Source organism: Elephantulus edwardii, unplaced genomic scaffold, assembly GCF_000299155.1.
Source record: "Elephantulus edwardii isolate Elephantulus edwardi_28Jun2011 unplaced genomic scaffold, EleEdw1.0 scaffold00227, whole genome shotgun sequence".
NCBI lineage: Eukaryota > Metazoa > Chordata > Mammalia > Macroscelidea > Macroscelididae > Elephantulus > Elephantulus edwardii.
In genome coordinates, this window is record NW_006399977.1 from 2,866,481 (window position 1) to 2,884,972 (window position 18,492).

The 18,492-nt window shown below is 40.5% G+C and overlaps 1 protein-coding gene across 1 annotated transcript in view; it reads right to left on the reverse strand.

Moving 5' to 3' along the window:
- Window positions 1-12,118: 12,118 nt before the first annotated feature.
- DDAH1 (dimethylarginine dimethylaminohydrolase 1) overlaps window positions 12,119-18,492 on the reverse strand; it is a 221,938-nt gene continuing 215,564 nt past the window's right edge. The window contains exons 5-6 of the mRNA XM_006898367.1: window positions 15,999-16,142; window positions 12,119-12,679 (exon numbers count right to left, since the gene is read on the reverse strand). Of these exons, the coding sequence (XP_006898429.1) occupies window positions 12,563-12,679; window positions 15,999-16,142 (261 nt within the window). The 3' untranslated portion in view covers window positions 12,119-12,562. The remainder of the gene's footprint in view (window positions 12,680-15,998; window positions 16,143-18,492) is intronic.

Here is an 18,492-nt window from a genome sequence, read left to right on the forward strand (position 1 = left end):
TTTAGCACTCTGGAAAGGTCCCTAACAGAAGACTTTCTTAAAGCAAATCATCTTTCGATTTCTTAACTGCTGGTTCCAAGAGTGTTGATTGTGGATCTGAGCAAAATGAAATTGTTAGCAACCTCTTCTCCATCTATTATGATGCTGCCAGTTGGCCTGGTGGTGAAAATTTTGTTTTCTTGATGTTGATCTGGAATCCATATTAAAGAATACAGACTTTGACATTTTGCAGCAAATGTTTCAAATCCTCCTCAGTTTTGGCTAGCAAGTTTGTGTCATCTGCAGGTTGTTGATGAGTCTTCCTCCATCCCTGATACCACATTTCTTCTCATAAAATCCAGCCTCCTGTATGATCTGTTCCACATATACATTGAAAAAGTATGGAGACAGGACACATTCCTTACTTGATTTTGAACCATGCAGTGTTTCCTTGCTGTTTGTATGACTGCTTCCTGGTCCAGGTATAGTTTTTACATAAGCACAATGAAGTGTTATTGGATTCCCATTCTTCTCAATGTCAGCCACAATTTGTTGTCATCCAAGCAGTCAATGGTCTTTGCATAGTCAATAAAGCACAAATAGACATTCTTTTGGTACTCTTTGCTTTTAGCCAAGATCCATCTGACACTGGGAATGATATCCCTAGAGCCATGGCCTTTTCTAAACCCAGTTTGTATTTCTGGTAGTTTTCTGTTGAAGTAATTTTTGGTTAATCTTCAGCAAGATTTTGCTTGAGTGTGGTATTAGAAGTATTGTTCAATAATTTTCACCCTCTGTTGTATCACCTTTCTTGGGAATAAGAATAAATACAGATATCTTCCAGTCAGTTGGCCGGATAGTTTTCCTCCAGATTTCTTGACACAACTTGGTGAGCACATCCAGAGCTGCAACAGTTTGTCAACTGGTATTCCATCAATTCCTGGGACCTTATTTTTTTACCAATTCCCTCAGAGCAGTTTGAACTTCCTTTTTTATCATCACTGCTTCTTGATCATATGCTCTTTCATGAAATTCTGCTGTGTCAGCCGATTCTTTTTAGTATAGTGTCTTTATATTCAGTACATAGCCTCTCCTAATAACATGCCCAAAGTATGTGAGACAAATCTTCACTGTCCTTGACTCCAAGCATCACTCTGGCTGCACTTTCTCCAAGACATATCTCTTTGTTGTTTTTGGCAGACAATTCAGTACTCTTCTCCAACACCACAACTCAAAGTCATGGATTCTTCTTCTGTCATCCTTATTCATTGCGTGACTATAAGATGCATAGCAGGTGATTGGAAAGCCATGACTTGAGTCATGCACACTTGGAGAGATCTCTGACAGCTGACTTTCCCAATGCTGTATGTCTTCTGATCTGCTGACTGTTGGTCCCAAGGGCAATGCTTGTGGATCCAAGCAAGATAAAGTTGTTGAAAATTTCAGTCTCATCTTTGTTTATCAAGATATTGCCTATTCATCCAGTGGTAAGGGTTTTTGTTTTCTTGAAGTTGAGGTGTAAGGCATATTGAAAGCTGTAGTCCTTGACCTTCTGCAGCAAGCATATCAAATCCTCCTTGTTTCAACAGACAATTTTGTGCCATCTGCATAACACAGATTATTGATGAGTCTTCCTCCAATCCTGATGCCACATTCCTCTTCATAAACTCCAGCTTCTCAAATGATTTGCTCAGCATACATACTAAATAGGTACAAAAAAAGGATTCAGTCCTGATGTTCACCCTTCTTGATTTTAGCCCATCTGTGAGAGGAAGAAAGCTATTTCACTCCAAAACTTAGCTTTGGCAAGAGGCAGGGTAGGAAAGAATGGGAAATGTTTACATTCTTCCTCTGCTGTGAAGACAGCTCTCTGACTGAAAGCTGGAAAGAGAGGGAGCCCATGTTCTTGGTTGCTCAAGTTTGCAGAGGTTTCTATTTTGCTGAACTGGAGGTAGGAACAACAGAGCAGGGCTTGGCTCAAATAGTGTAGGCTTTTGTCCTTGTCAAGTTTTGGTGGTTTTTCTTCATTTGCTGCCTGAATTAGAACCATTTTCAGAAGCTTTAAGTGGTTACTTTTGAAAAGATTTTTCACCAGGCTTTCTCAGATTCTGCAGAGCTCTTCACATCCTTATTTCTGTATCAGTTAATAGATGAGGATCTTGTTCATCCTTTGACAGTGCAGGTGGTGGAAGGAATAGGAAAGTCACCCAGGATCAGAACATCACAAGTACCTAATCAATGAAATCCTGTGTAAGGGATGCTGGATGTTAGCTCTGTCCAACACTATTGAATACAACAATTTCTCTAAATAACTACTCTCAGGCAAGTTCGTACATTCTGTCTACTAACCCAATAACGGACAACACTTCTATTCATTTCTTCTGAATATAATACACAGTGAGTAACACAATCAAGAGAAACCAAAACACAACTTGTGTCTAATAAGTGCACTGGTTGTGCAAACAGAAAGGGGAACAGATAAAAAGGGTTATTTGGAATACTAAGTAAGTGTGCGAACAGAAAAAGGTTTAAAATGAAGAAGGGAGTGCATTAGGGTTTTATTCTCTCTCCATACCTATTCAATCTGTATGCTGAGCAATTATTTCATAGAAGCTGGACTCTATGAAGAGGAACGTGGCATCAGGATCGGAGGGAGGCTCATCAATAACCCACATTATGCAGATAACACAACCTTGCTTGCTGAAAGTGAAGAAGACTTGAAGCATTTGTTGAAAAAGATCAAAGAATACAGCCTTCAATATGGATTGCATCTCAATGTAAAAAAAAACAAACAAAATTCTCACCATTGGACTGATAGGCAACATCAGGATAGATGGAGAAAAGATTGAAACTGTCAAGAACTTCATCATACTTGTCAGGAAATCAGAATATGTATTGCCCTGGGAAAGTAAGCAGTTAGGGACATTTTCAAATCAGTAAGAAGTAGTGATGTCAATTTGAGGACTAAGGAGCATCTGATTCAGGCCATGGATGTTCCAGTCACTTGCTATGCATGTGAGAGCTGGACAGTGAAGAAGAATGACAGAAGAAGAATTGGCACTTTTGAGCTGTCATGTTGGAGAAGAGCACTTAACATCTCATGAACTCCAAAAGAATAAACAACTATGTCTTGGAGAGGGTGCAGCCATAGTGCTCTTTGGAGGCAAGGATGATAAGGCTTTGTCTTTCATACTTCGGGCATGTTGCTAACGAGGGGCTATTTCTTGGACAGAAACATTCTTGGAAAGGTGGAAACTCAGTGATGGAGAGGAAGACCCTCGACCAGGTGGATTGACATGGTGACTGCCGCAATGGGCTCTAACGTGTCAGGAAGTGTGAGGAGGGCACAGGATAGGACAGGGTTCAGATAGGGTCTCTGTGGGTCATACTTAACTCAGTGACACACCACAATAACAACAACAAAAACAAATAACTTTCTATCATTAAAAGGCCATGGGCACGTGGCAAATAGGCAATTAGCTGTTTTGAATATCAGGTGCTCAGGAAGCTGTTCTAATTGTAGAATTAAGACAGTACTTACTAAGGAGGCCCAGGACTCAGAGGTGTGCAATGTGATTTTCACTTATTCCCCCAGGCAGCACTTTTTGATGTTGATGAAAGGAAAATTAGTCCACTGAACTGGCACATGTTTGGGGAATCTGCCAACATATATAGTTTAAATGCACACTTTGAAGGACAGAGTTGGAGGTGGTCACTCTCCAATGGCCTGAGAACTCAGGGATATTGTACTGTGTATCTTCTGAACTTTCCCAGAACCTCTTTCCAACCTTCTCTTCCAACTCTAAGCCCAGGAGGATGATCCTACAGATGCTATCACAAGCCTTTTTTTTTTTGTTGGGTTCAGGAGACTAGAGTGTGAGAAGAGAGGCTAGTGTACTGCTTCCCTGGCTAGGCTATAGCATAGCTCCTCTTCACTGTCCCCTGTCCAGTAACATTCCTTCCTGTGCTTGCCCTGTTGGGTCTAGCTGTGCTGCTGACAGCTAGTAGTCCTTTTATGCCCAAATAACCCTTGTTTAGATCTTTAATGACATCCATACCTAGGGGACAGACCAACCTAAAAATAATCTTCATTTGTACCAAGTGGGGTTGAATTCTATTTTCTGCCAGATTCTTCCATCTTGTCATGGTAACAATGTTCCCTCTGTCTCCCTCAATTATCATCAAGACTAGAAAGCCTGTAGCTGTCATAACATTAGCTGTAGGGAATGTCATACACTCATCGTGGTCATCTGTAAGGAAAATAGGTGATTGTTCATAGCCTACTATGGAATTCTAAGTTTCTTTTCGATCTACACATCAGTATTTATTTCATAAGTTACTTCTGGGAGTAGAAGAGCTAGACTCTCTTAGTGAGAGATTTCCTAACTGTGTACCTTTTGGTTGGCAGTGCAGTTCTTTACTACTAAACCACTAGGGAGATCTGGGGGCCTAGTGGTAAGAAGTTGTGCTATAATTCTAAATGCATATGGTTCAAATCCACCAGCTGCTACATGGGAGAAATATGGGCTGTCTCCTCCCATGTATTTACTGCTTCTGAAATCTCACTGGAGGGTCACTTAGGGGTTAGTTCTGTCACGATGGCACAGAAGAAGAAACCACTAGAAAATCCTACCCAAGACCTAGGAAACTGTGGTGTTAGCCTAAAAGTTGGCTTTTTTTAGCCATTAGAGTTAACCCCCTCTGATTTCCAGCCACCTTAACTGCAGACACATATTCTTGCAAATCATCAAGAGCTGTGTGACTAGGATAAGAGAAAGAGTGCTTCCCACACTAGGCAGCAAGGTTTGAGGTAAGCAAGACTTGAAGTGGCAAGACTTGTGGTGGGAAGACTTGAGGGAGACTGGATCAAGACGCTGGTGATAATGAAGCAATAGTGGAAAGACTGGTGATGGCGGAGACACTGTGGCACTGTTGTGGAGAAATTGTGGCAAGGTATCACTTGAGGCTTCTTGCATCTGTGCTGGCCACAGCTAAAGGTTTTTGCTGTTCATGTTGGATGCTTGAAGGAGCAGCTTACTTATAACTGCTCTGAGGCAAGACTAGCTGGATGATTTGGATTTGACTGAAGAACTAAAACCAGAGCCTGGACTAATTGAGGAATTGTGCCTTGGAACTTGAGCTAAAACCTGGACTTATATTGGGTTATAATTTTTGCTTCTCCTACTCTCCAACTTATTTCCCTAATAAATACCATCTCAATACCGTAACTGTGAGTCTTTGAGTCAAAATAAAAAAATGAAACTCTTGCTGTTGGTGTGGCTCTAGCGTCACTATGGGGCTGGGCTGGGGCACTTTATCTACTGTCTGCTCTGGGGCAGTGAAGAGGTGTGTTATTCTCTCTGGCCCTTTCAGAGAGACACTCATGGCTCTGTGCTCCTTTGTCTCATTTTCTCCTTTTGAGACAGGACTTACTATCTTTGCTTTTAGGCATTTATGTCATAAGCCAATCCAGGCTATATTTTGCAAAGATGTTAACTGGTGTACTTGTTTATGTTATTTATTTATAGGAACTGTTTAACTTGTTATCCTAAAAGCCTGATAACCCTACTTATCTTTTGCTATTAGTAGTTCAACTTCTACTGAGTTAGAAATGAGTGTTTGGAGGGGAAGTGCATGGGTGAGAACTACTGTGATTTGCCAAGAGTTCCCTAATGCAAAGATGTCTGGAGAGCAGCAGTGCTGGCTACCAGACAGATTGTGAATTCACCAAGGAAGCTGTCAGGCCAACTTAGAGACATCAATGATGAAAATCCTCAGTTATTTCTGGAGTCGGTGATTGATGTTTCAAATAGAAGATGACATTTTGATAGGCTCCAGACTTGCTGTGACAGAAGTTAATGAGGATAATGATGATGGTAATGATCTTTACACTATACCTTTCTTCCAAAGAACACTTCAGTCCTTTTATCTCAATTGAGTTGAAGATATTCCTTTTGAATTGGAAGGAGGATGTGTTATTAATCTGTATTTCAGGAGAGAAAGTAGAGAGTTAATTGCCTGCCTCCATTTTGGTGGTGAAATGTTTCAATGACAAACTGAACTTGGGGAAACAGAAGTTATTCTCAGTTCCCTTTTGTCTTACACAATCCTGCTAGATCAAGCTCCAATAATAGTACTCCTTAAACTAAGACTTCACTGGTTTCTCACAGGCTGATCGATTCAGCCCTAGCTTAGCAGGTAGGTGTCTAGGTATTCCAACCTCTATTGCCAGCCTTTCTTTCACTATGCTTTTGTTTATCTCGTTCACCCAACCAAACCCTCGTGATTCTGAGCACCTCATTCCATTCTCTTTCCATGGTGTTCACCCCACAAATGGCTGCAAGTGCTTTACTGTCTCTCTTCCCTGTTAGAGAAAAATTTCAGGAGAGCAGAGACTGTCACTTCTTGTTCACTATTCTTTAGGGTGTAGCAGAGTTAACTGGAATATAGGAGATGCTCAACAAATACTTGCTTCTGAATACACATTATACTCTCCTACATACATGCCTTTGTTCAGGCTGTAATCTTCTCTAGAATACCTGCAATTCTATCTCTGCTTAATGGAGCCAGAGTAGCCTGTACAAACTCAGATTAAAGCCTCTGTGTGAACCATGTCTCTGACTCATTTGGGGACTGTTAAAAGTGCTGTTTGGTCTTTTTTCCCCTTTATAGTTCTAACCCTAACATTGTGTTATATAATGATTATTAGTGTCCTTAAATGTTCATGCTTCCCTCGCAAACTAAAACACAAGAACTCCATCCCAAAGCCTGGTACATATGTGCTCTTGTTGAACGGGTGGGGAGATGTGGTGGTGCAGTCCATAGAGACTGTTAAGTGTCCTCAAGTTCAAATCGACCAGTTGCTCATCTGGACAAAGATGGGCAGAATACTACCTACAGTTCTTTTCTTCAATATGGATTACATCTCAACATCAAGAAAACAAAACTTTCACCACTTGACCATAGGCAACATCATGATAGATGGAGAAAAGATTTTCGTAAAAAATTTCATCTTATTTGGATCCACAGTCAACGTTCTTGGTACCAGGAGTCAGGAAACCAGGAGACATATTGTACTGGGCAAGTCTGCAATTACAGACCTCTCTAAATTACTGAGGAACAATGATGTAAATTTGAGGACTAAGGTGTGCCTGATTCAGGTCATGGTCTGTCAATCATTTGCTATGCATCTGAGAGGAGGACAATGAATAAGGATTACAGAAGAAAAATTGATGCCTTGGAGCTGTGGTGTTGGAGAAGAGTACTGAATATCCCATGGACTACCAAAGGAACTAACAAATATGTCTTGGAGGAAGTGAAGCCACAGTGCTCCTTGGAAGCAAAGTTGCTGCTTTGTCTCACATGCTTTGGGCATGTCATTAGGAGAGGCTATTCCTTTGAGAATACTTAGAAAGATGGAGGGTTGGTGAAACAGAGGAATACCTCAACAGATGGATTGATACAGTGACTGTTACAATGGGCTTGAGTGTGTCAGCAATGACTAGAAAGGCTCAGGATAGGACAGGATTCAGATGTGTTGTTCACATGACCACTATGAGTCCTATTTGACTCAATGACACTTAATAACAATTTTGCATCATTCCCATTTCAGAGTCTACAGCTTGTTATGAGAGGGAATTCCCTTTGCCCTTATTATTTTCTTTCCTCTACAAAGTTTAAAGGAAGGTCAGCCAGGGAATCCCTTCTAATTTTTCCTTTAAAAAGTCCCATTTCTCTTCAATGAGGAGCACAGCACTCTGGCCTTAGGCTGAGGGTTTTGTGTCCTGCTGGGGGACAGTGTAGGTTTGCAAGCGTAGTTCAGCCTAAACAATGGAGAACTAATCTGTGCAACACCAACAACTGAGAAGGTGTGGTATCATCAGTGACCTCCTCTCCAAGGAATTTGACTAGTGGTCTGTGAATGTGATGAGCATTCACATATCAGCATTTCAGTGATAATAAAAATACCCCAGATTGAATTGGCTCTCAGCATATGTGAAAGCTTATTTCACATTTTTGATACACTGGGGACCCCCAGCTAATGACAATGCAGGCACACCGACCATCTGTGATATATATAGCACTTTGTATAGATGAGAAAGATTTACTTCGAAAACCATATAGTAGAATACACAGTGATAATCAAATTGATGATGTAGAGTTCTATTTACTGGCATGGATAGGTGCCCACACTATATTGCTAAGTGAAAGAAACAGGCTACAAAACAGTTTAATTATGTAAAATTATTCATATTCATGGCTGTGTCTATTCATAGATGCACAAAGGGACAGAGTCTGAAAAGTTAATTTGTTATCTCTGGGTGATGAAGTTTTAGGTGATTTATTTTCTTTACTTTCTTTTTAATGTAGTTGTTTTGTTTGCTTGAATTTTATTTTCCCTGTGAGCAGTTATTATTTTTACAATTAGGATAAAAAAAGTCTCTTGCCTTTTGTGTGGAGAGAACTGTTGTAATTATAAAAGCCTTATTTTTAAAAACTTCTCAAACTCCCTAGAAGAGAAGATACCTAAAATAATTTGTTTTAAAAAATTTACAAAACCAATACACAACAAACTCCCACATGAACAGAAAAAAATCCTGCTCTATTGTCTTCATAATAGGGAGCTCTGGAGGGCAGGTTCCTAGGGGGCTGTACTGCTAACTCAAAGATAAACTGTTCTGGCAGTTTGACTCCACCAGACACAGATGGGCAGTTTCCCCCTAGATGATCTGAAACCATGGAAATCTGGTGGAGTGTTAGCTATGAGTTGGACCCAACTCACAGGCGATGAGAACAAGCCTTTGCAATGGAGTCAGAGACTGTGTTGACTCTGGTGGTTTAGGGGGTAAGCAGTTGTGTTGCCAACCTAAAAGGCATGTGGTTCGAACATACCAGCTGCTCTGTGAGAGAAGTCTGAGCAATCTCCTCTGATACAATTTACAGCCTCTGAAAATCCTGGAGGGTCACAACAATAACACTATTAGGTGTAGAAGGGGAGAAAGGAAATCTTTTAAGGAGAAGCACATGTAAAATCAAGCTGTCTTTAGTATGGTTAACATACATGGTTGAGAAAAATATGTCATTGTTGTTCTTGAGAATATACACAGCAAAACATCCAATTCAACAGTTTCTGCATATTCAATTCAATAACACCGATTCTGTTCTTGGGGCTCTGCAACCATTTTCATCACGCTTTACTTCCTCTTCCTCCCTCATTAGCATAAACTCATTGAGGTTCTTTTCCAGTCTTTTGAGCTAACATATATGGTTTTCAAATGTACAAACTATGCTGCCAGATATAACTTTAATCTAAGCTTTTGATGGTTATTGATGTATAAGAATAACAGTTCTAATTCCACAGAGCACAGGATAAGAGATAAAACATCCCATCTGACAGCAAAGAAATGATGTCTTTATTTACCATGGTGGTTACAGGTACAAAAAAAGACACAGACACTGTTGATCACAGTACAACTCACACTTTATTCCATCGTAATTGGTATACATATAGGATCAGGACAGCAAGAGACCAAAATCAGTGCAGAACTTCTCTGGACTAAAGGATCGTGAAAGGCATTACTGGTTTTGGCACACAGAGTGAATAACCATACACTGGCGGGAGTAACATGGTTTAGTAAAAGAAAATGCACAAATCGAACACCACGTTGAAGTCATGTTTGAGTTCTGTAGAATGTTAAAGAGTAAATAATTACAGACTACCATGCATCTCTATATTAAAGCCACATTATTCACCTCCAGACTATTTCCCCCCCTTAGAGATGAAGGGATGATTTTAGTTATCTGTTCTCAATAGCTTAAAAGAGCAATCAATACACATTAGAGATCTGCCTGTTTTCTGTAGCAATCCATCATAGCTGAAGAGGTAATGTTCAATAATATACTTTCTCTTTAATGTTCTTATTAAAAGGAATGTTACTGGCCAAGTAATCATGACTCAACTTTTCCTTACTTAAATAACATCTCTTAATGTCTTTATAAAGACATAAAGCAGTTTCTATGCATGTATTTATCCATTTAAATGGTAATGGACAAGAGAGAGGAAACGATGTAATGCACAATCTTTCCTTCTCAAAGGTAACAGTATGTGGACAAAACCATGAAAGAAGTAATATTATTATGCTGCAAGTGTTTTAGGTTTTCACATCATCACAGCACAAAGGGAATCCAAAGAGGCCCGCTGAGCAGGTAATGGCATGGCACAGACTATGATTCTGTATGAGAAGCATAGAGATTCTGAGCGATTTCTTGAGACAGAAAGAAATAGAGAAAAGGAGCAAAGGAAAGAGATGAAAACAAGCCTCTGATTGTTTAAAAAACCAAATATCCTCTTGCAATTGACTAACCATAACAGATTGTTTTTTAGTTTGGCATTAAAGGAGGAGAGATAATTAAAAAACAAAACATGTCAGTTCTTTAATATAATATTAAGCCCAAACTGGCTAATTAGGTAAAATTTCCTGTGGTTCTTTCAGAGATGTTGACCTTTTAAAGGAAGATGGGCTCTTGCCAGTCAGTAGAGGGTCAGATCAACTCAAAAGGACAACTGATCTGATTTCCCAATCTAGGCATGTGGTTAACATTCATTCCCTTTCTAGTAAGAAATAAATTACAGTGAGTCTCCAAGTTAAGAACAACTGACTTATAGACAACTCACACTTGCCCTTAAATGTCTCCTCACACTGAAACGACTCAGCCAAACTCTACTCACAGCAAATTCTTTATCACTATCACTGTCATGGGCCACTTTGAAATCACTGAAAAACCTGGGAGCCTTTTCTCACACTAACTTAAGGCAAAATAAGAACCCTCTGCACCTCTTCTGACAGACATATCCAGTTAACTTAAATAGTTAACTTAAATATACACTTAGGAATTTTTCTCATTCATAACTAGGAACTCCCTATATCGCTATTCATGAGATGATTTGGAATCCGACAGTGACTCAGATTGGTTCATACACAAGAGACATATAATTAAGTAACTGCATGTGATATGAATTTAAAAATTAAGCAACATAGAAGAGGAATGAAAGAAATGCCTTTTAATTATTGGTGTAAAGTAATAAAATAAATGCAAAAGACAGTGGTTTCAGAGGTTTATCACTTCCATCTGTAAAATGGGAGTTAAAGTGAATGATGGTCATCAACGTAGAATATGTTTGATTATAAACATAGGGGAGCAGAGCAACACTGAAAAATATTTCTTTATCTTCCGGATTCTTTATCTTAGATAACAAGCCACAGGCAATACAGGAAAGTGTAAATGATAAGGAAGTTTGATAACATGCCTGAATCAGTCACCACTATCCCTTGGAAAGTACCATTTCCCTGGCCTGCTAATAGGCCAGTTCTTTCAGGTTTAAGTAAAAGACAATGACGTCTTCCCTCAATGTGATATTGTTCTTTCAAGAGGCTGCATCTGTCCTTTTACAGTTGTGGGATTGGAAAAAAAAATTTCACCTGAATTCTACAGTAAACACTCATAGACATTCCAAAGTAGAATTGCCCATTGTCTGAGGCTGGTTTCTAACCCTTCGTGAATGAACCATGGCCTTGGGGCTCTATTCAATCTGGGCTAATCTATTCCATTAATTGGTACTGACCACTAATAATAATGGTTAGATGTGACACTGCTTACCATACTAGAACAGTATAATTTTGGTAGATGGTTGAAAAGAGAATGAGTCAGGGTGCGGAGAATAGAGACAGGATGAACAAAGAAATAAGACTTTTAGCATAAGGTCTGTATAAATTTTATAATGAAGAAAAAAACCAAACAAACAAACGAACATTATCATAGAATGTGACTGACAGACTTTCTAAGACTTTGCACTGTTTCCAAGCTTCCTGATCTATAATCTCTTAACAACCATCTGGTGCTGAGTTTACCTTCCGAGGTGTGGTGCCCTACTTCTTCTGGAATTTAGATCTCTGGGGCAAACCTGGCCAGGAAGTGTCTCTATGAAGTAACATCTCCCTAACAGTCCTGTTCCAATTAAAGTTGAGGTTCCTCCAAGGATCCCGTTTGTGGACAGGGTGAACCTGCAGCACAAGGTCAAGTGATGGTAATACAAGTGGGAAAGACATTAGAAAATAATTGGAAAGAAAACTGAGTGTCCAGTAAAGCGGAAGGGAGGAAGATACATGGACCAGGGAATTTCACAGGTACCAAAGATGACTAATGAGAGGAAAAAGAAAGCAAAAACAACAGTTTTTCTGACTGATCAAGAAGACATTCTTCCCAGTATATCGGCAACTAAGTGATTTCCACATTGGGAACACAAACAGTAAAATGAGTGTTTCCTTACGATTATTATGCACATTTCAGTAGTTCATTAGCTCTATATTCTCTAGATTGCGTAATTCATTTTGCAAATCCACAGTTTAAGTACCACCGTGAGGGTAGGGCACAAAAGAAAGCAATTAAAGGTAAAATTAAATTTTTGTAAACAAGAGTTAGTAGCACAGTGGCACAGTAGATTGTCAGTGAAAACAACAGAGGTGGGAACAGAGTCATCGGCGTGGTGTGTGCAGGACTGCCACCTTCGGGGGGACTCTGCACCTCAGGAATCGACCTTTTTGTTAATGAACACTGAGCTGCAAGTGAGCAGCCCGTCCACCTTTTCCAGTTCAGAAAGGCTCACGGGGATCAGCATATGGTCCTTCAGCTTTTCATAAATCTAGAGAGGAAATAAAACATAAGGTAGAAAGGGTTATGTTTTCACATCTGCCTTACTCCTCGGGAGTAAAGACATATTTGTGAGTGTTTGTCTTGATCTGCTCTCATGGGTCCAACTGTGGGTCCATGGCGTTTCTGCTCAGCTCTCTCCTTTCAATGTCCTGCTAGTGGATTCAAACCACTGGAGGTTTGTAGCCTCTGGGTCAGCAGCGCAACTTGCTACACACTGTGCTGGAGTCAGCTAGGAGTCCATTCTGACTCGATAGCAATGAGTGTGAGGTTTTGAGTATACTCAAAGAGCTAACAGCAACTGGTTAACCAGCTCTATGTTTTAAATGCAAAACCAATAATATGTCAGAAATGTGGTTGTTACTACATATGCCTTTACTCTGCCATTGTCACTGGTAGTAAGATATGAAAGTGGGTGGTCATGTCCTCAATCTGAATATTCCTTTTTTATCTCCACACTTAAAACTCTCTAAACTGTAATTTCCCTCCTCCCTTATCAAAACCACTGGGAAATTTTGACAAAATATAATTTAAGTAATGTATTTCAAGTCAAACAGCTTTTCAATTACAGGTGTAAATTTTACAGCATCTTTTGACAGTTAGTTCAAAGAATGTGTCAAGCCTGCAAATTAGCAGTCACCAGATTTTACTTTGACAATCAAACAAAGCACATTTTAAAAACAAATCACCTAAAAAAGACACTGCCTAACAGCCATCTATCCTGCTTCTTTCAGGAGCTCTGTGCTCATTCAAATTTAGTGCAGTGGTTAACTGAAAGCTCTGGAACCTGACAGAGGTGGGTTCAAATCTGACTACTTGAAGTGTCACTTCAGCCTAAGGACCTTTCCTGTCCTGTGAGCCTCAGTTCACTACTCTGTATGACTGAAGTAATACTGTTTTCATGGGCTGCTGCAGAGATTAAATAAGATAACGCAGGCAGCACGCTGGCACTGTGTGAGGCATGGGAGACCACTCAGTCAGTGGGGCTCTTATTGATGTCACTGTCACTGACAGTGAAAGGCCTCAACTCAGAATGAAATCATGATCATTTGGTTGTAAGATTATCAATGTGGCTGAAGAGGTATGAGTGATCCAGACCTGTGGTTTTTCAAAATGTGTTCTGTGCCTCTTATGCTTGTTGATGTTGCAGAATCCAGGGTGTGTCTGGGTGAATCTGGGAACCTGGATTTTAAACAGCCCTGATGTACATTACAGTATGAGACCAAATATTCATCTGACAAAGGAGTCTCTCTCTGTCTAGGGTCTGACTGCAATCTGGGGTCCCTCAAAACTCAGTGCCATTGAGTTGGCATTAACTCATGGCTCATCCCTTCATGGGAGTTCCAAAGCTGTAAATCACATGGAAGGAGATTTCCCATCTTCCTTCCTTAGAACTGCCAGTGGATTTGAACCACTAGAGAGGCATGGCATTAGGTTAACAGTGCAAATCCCTGTGGACTATGCCATTAAATCTCTCCAGTCAGGGGTCAAGAGTATTTTATTTCTCTAAGGAGTCAATAGCACCTAACAACAACAACAAACAACAACAAAGGAGCTTTAAGGGCATGCATAGTCCATTGGAAGCCTTTCTGTTACCTCAAAGGTGTTATCTCTGTGGCAGTTCAAATTGGCTAGTAGCTCCAACAGAGAAAGATGAACAGTTTTTTCTGAGTGATTTAAAACCTCCTGGAGGGTCAGCTATGGGTCACTTTCAACTTGACAGCAATGAATGGAAGGATTTATACTGGTTTGCATACAAAATTCATATACACTGTTTCATTAATGTACATCATGTTTCACACATTCCTTCCACATTGTGTTACATATGATTATTCATGTACACGATGTTTGTAAAATTAATCACCATAGATCTATGCCTACCATTGCCCCATGTTTTCAGGTCTCCAAGGAACCATTTTTAATTCCTTCACTACTCCCCTCAGCCCACCAAACTCTGCGGCCCTTCAGATATCCCCCTTTACCCTTTTTTTTTTTAAATCCAAAGAGCAGCATGTTTACTTTGGGATCCAGGGGAGAGCCCCTTTACCCTTTTGGGCTTTTGCCCCCCTCGCTTTCCCCTTTCAGACTTTTATACATATCTTACTAATTATACTAATTTTTATTTTTAGTTTATTCTTTCACAGAGAGAGAAAATCATGTTTTCTTTCATCTTTTTTCACTTGTGACAAAGGGCATAATTGTATAGTAATCACACATTTTAAAAGTAGAAGTTTTATAATACTTCTCCATTTTAAAATGCACTAAGGGGAATCAGTGGTTACTAAAGCCTCTTCTTTTCTGGACTGCTTAGTGAAAACATCTTATTCCTCTGGGCAGAAAGGAAGATGCCAAAAATGCCTAGACGATTTGGATGTTAGAAGCAGCTATGGGTGAGGACTGTTCTATCTGCTTGGCAGGACTGACTGAAATTACTACACTAGACAGACAAGCTCGGCAGAGCGCCCTGAAACGCAGGGGAGATCTTTCTTATACTGGAAAGAATTCCAGATGGAGGGACAATTCCTTTGTTAGAACACAAATGCAGAGCTTCTCTTACGAGGACCCTTAGGCTGATTCCAAATATACTACATTTCTTCCTGTTCTAACCTCATGACAGAAAGAGTTTCTTGATACTTAAAAAATACAGATCCTGTTTCTCAGCTCTGACAGTCAAACCCCGCCTCTTCGGTGCTTATTGTCTGTGTTCCTCTGTCTTGAGAACTAAGAGACTCTCTGATAAGGGGCAGCTCAGAGCTGTCAAAAAACAGCAACACAGCTGCCCACCTAATTGCAGGTCTTGATGCCTAATGAGTGTCTGACAGTGCAGAGGTGCATTCAATCAGGGCTGGAGCACAGGCTTGGAAGACTCAAGCGTTTATTTGAAAAGATTTCCATACCAGGCGTGAAAGTCTCATTGACTATGAATGCATTAGTGACCAATGAAACGATGAGAAAAATGAGCTAAATTACATGTCCTTTTGGCCCAAGCTTTAATGTTCCACTTTGCTTTCATAACAATTTGATATATATATAGGGGATAAAGTTGTTGTTCAATGCCATCAAGTTGATTATTACTTAGAGTGAACCTATGAGCCACATTTTCAGAACCCTGTCTGATCCTGCACTAGCCTGAAAATCTCCAACATGCTCAAGTCCATTTTGGTAGTCACTGTGTTCATCTGTCTCATTGAGGGTCTTCCTCGCTCCTGCTGTCCCTCTAAGTTTAGAGAGTCAAGGAGGGACCTGTTATTTGTGACTCCAGGAAAGAATACTATCACCAGCTGCAGGGACCAGAGAGGATAGGACTTTACCTTTGCACTTTCTGGATACTCTTCTGGGGTTCGGTGCAGCAACACATGCCCTTTGCTGGGAATATTAAGGTATATACAGTTCGCAGCCACGTCGTCTGGCACGGTGAGTTTGTCATAGCGGTGGTCACTCATCTGCTGCATGATCTGTAAGAGAAACAAAGCAGGCCTAAGCAGAGCATCTCCCCCCACTTTCCAAAGAGAAGGCAGTGTGGTGACGTAGAAATTTGCAGCTGAGGCCTCAGCATGTTCCATGTGTTCTAGTTCCCATCTGCCTGCCCTTAGTCACTTGGAACCAGAAGATGAAAGCCCTGATTGGAAGAATGGAAATGTTCCACACCCCTCCTCTTAATCTTTTCATGCTTCAATTTTTTTCCCCTGATATCATGTGTTTTCAGTAATGGAAGACATGCTGAAATCAAAGGAAAATAAGTTGGGGTTTTTAATAAGGTAATTCAATACAATTATATAGGATAGTGAAATCCATATTGCCTTTAAAAAACAAACAAACAAACAAACAAACAAACAAACAAACAAACAAACCAACCAACCCATATACAGTTATATGGGATATGGAAGCAGGCATGGCATCCACTTCCTAAACAACATGCTCCTGGAAACTCTACAAACTTTGATAAATGTCGATAGTTGTAGAGGGGTTTTCATAGGGTTGCTATGAGTCATGCTCGACTTGAAGGCAATCAACAACAATAACAATAACATATGGGATATAAAAGTCCCAAGTGACAGGATTGGTGTGGTGAGGCCCTTTTCTCCAGGTTCATACAGGCAGCAGCACACACCAGAGCTCGGACAGTCGCTTCTCAGGTAAATTGCCGTTCTGTGCATCGGAGTCAGAATCAACTCATAGTTCACCTTCCAGTAAGTTTTCAGAGGCTGCACAGAGGAGACACTCCATCTTTGTCCCGTGGTGCAGCTGGTGGATTTAAATCACTGTCCTTTACGTTGACAGTCCAACTCCTTACCACAAAATCAACAGAGCTTCCCTTCGATACATGAGATAATTGAGAGGCTAAAAATATTGATGGGTGGGTGACATAAAGGCCCATGCATCATTAAAGGATTAAAGTCAGTGTTTGTTTTTTCAAGATTATAAACTTTCTATTCTTTTCCTAGTTTGTCAAGCACATTCCAGCTGCCATCAAGTCAATTCCAACTCTCAGGGACCCTCTATCACATTTCCAAGGCTGTAAATCTTTACTAGAGGAAACTGCCCAACTTTATACCACAGAGTGGCTGGGGGATTCAAACTGCTGATGTTGTAGTCAACAGTGTAACACATAATACACCATGCCATTAGAGGTTCTTAAGATGGCCAAAGCAGAGATTGTCCTTTGGCCGAGTCCTTGGTAGGACTTCTGGTATACTGGTATTTTAAAGAATGAGCATGCTGAAGAACCAGAATGATCAGTAATCTGATTTAGCAATACACACACACACACACACACACACACACACACACAACCTTTGCACAAGTCTCTACAGACTATACCACCAGAGCTCCCTGTCTGCAGGACTGCTGCTGCTGGTGGTGATGCTATATCCATCCAGTCAGAAATGACCCACAGCTGACCCTCAGAGGAGATTGCCCATCTTTCTCCTGTGGAACACTTGATGGACCCCATCTACTCACCTTTGGGTTTGCAGTGCAACTCCTTACCTATGAGGCCATAGTGCTCCTAGGATACGCTTAATAAAATGAGCATAGAAATCACCTGGGGAGAAGGTTAAAATCTTGTTCCTAGGCTGTGTCCTTGCTAGGGATTCTGGCTTGGCAGAACTGTAGCAGTCAGAAGAAACCTGCATTTTGAAAGCTCTCCAGGAAACTCGGACACAGGTGGTCCATAGATCACACTAGAGAAATTCTGCCTTAGCAGGACTGTTGTTCAAACTGGTCTGTGCGTTGCTGTATAGAGGTAACTCGTGATTGCTGTGATGCTGAACACTGGGACACTGATGTGCCAAACGTGGTAACGGGTACCCTTGGTGGACAGTGTTGGCTGGAGCTTCCTGACTAAAACAAGCCTGGAAACAGGAGCGGCATCCACTTCCAAAATGGCTTGCCTCCGGAAACTATGTACGAACAGTGCTCAGGACTTTCATTCACAGAGTCGCTATGAGTCATCTACAACTCGACGGCACCTAACAACAACGGCAACAACAACAACAACAAACAGTACCTTAGAATACAAAAACTTTACAAAAAAAACTACAACCTCTACCCATAATTTAAATTACTGACACCTCATTTCTACCTCTGCAACACTATCAAAACATATTTCCCCAAGAACCACCCCATTCTAGAAACATGTCTAGATGTAAAAAACATTATTACTTTACGCTCAGTTGCATAGACTCTTTCCACTCTTTATCATTGTTTCTAAATTTGAAAAGAATCTTCAGGATATCATGCAATGAAGGTACAAGAAGCTCTTCTCCACAATCTGGTTCTAATCTACCTTTCCAGCTAGGTCTC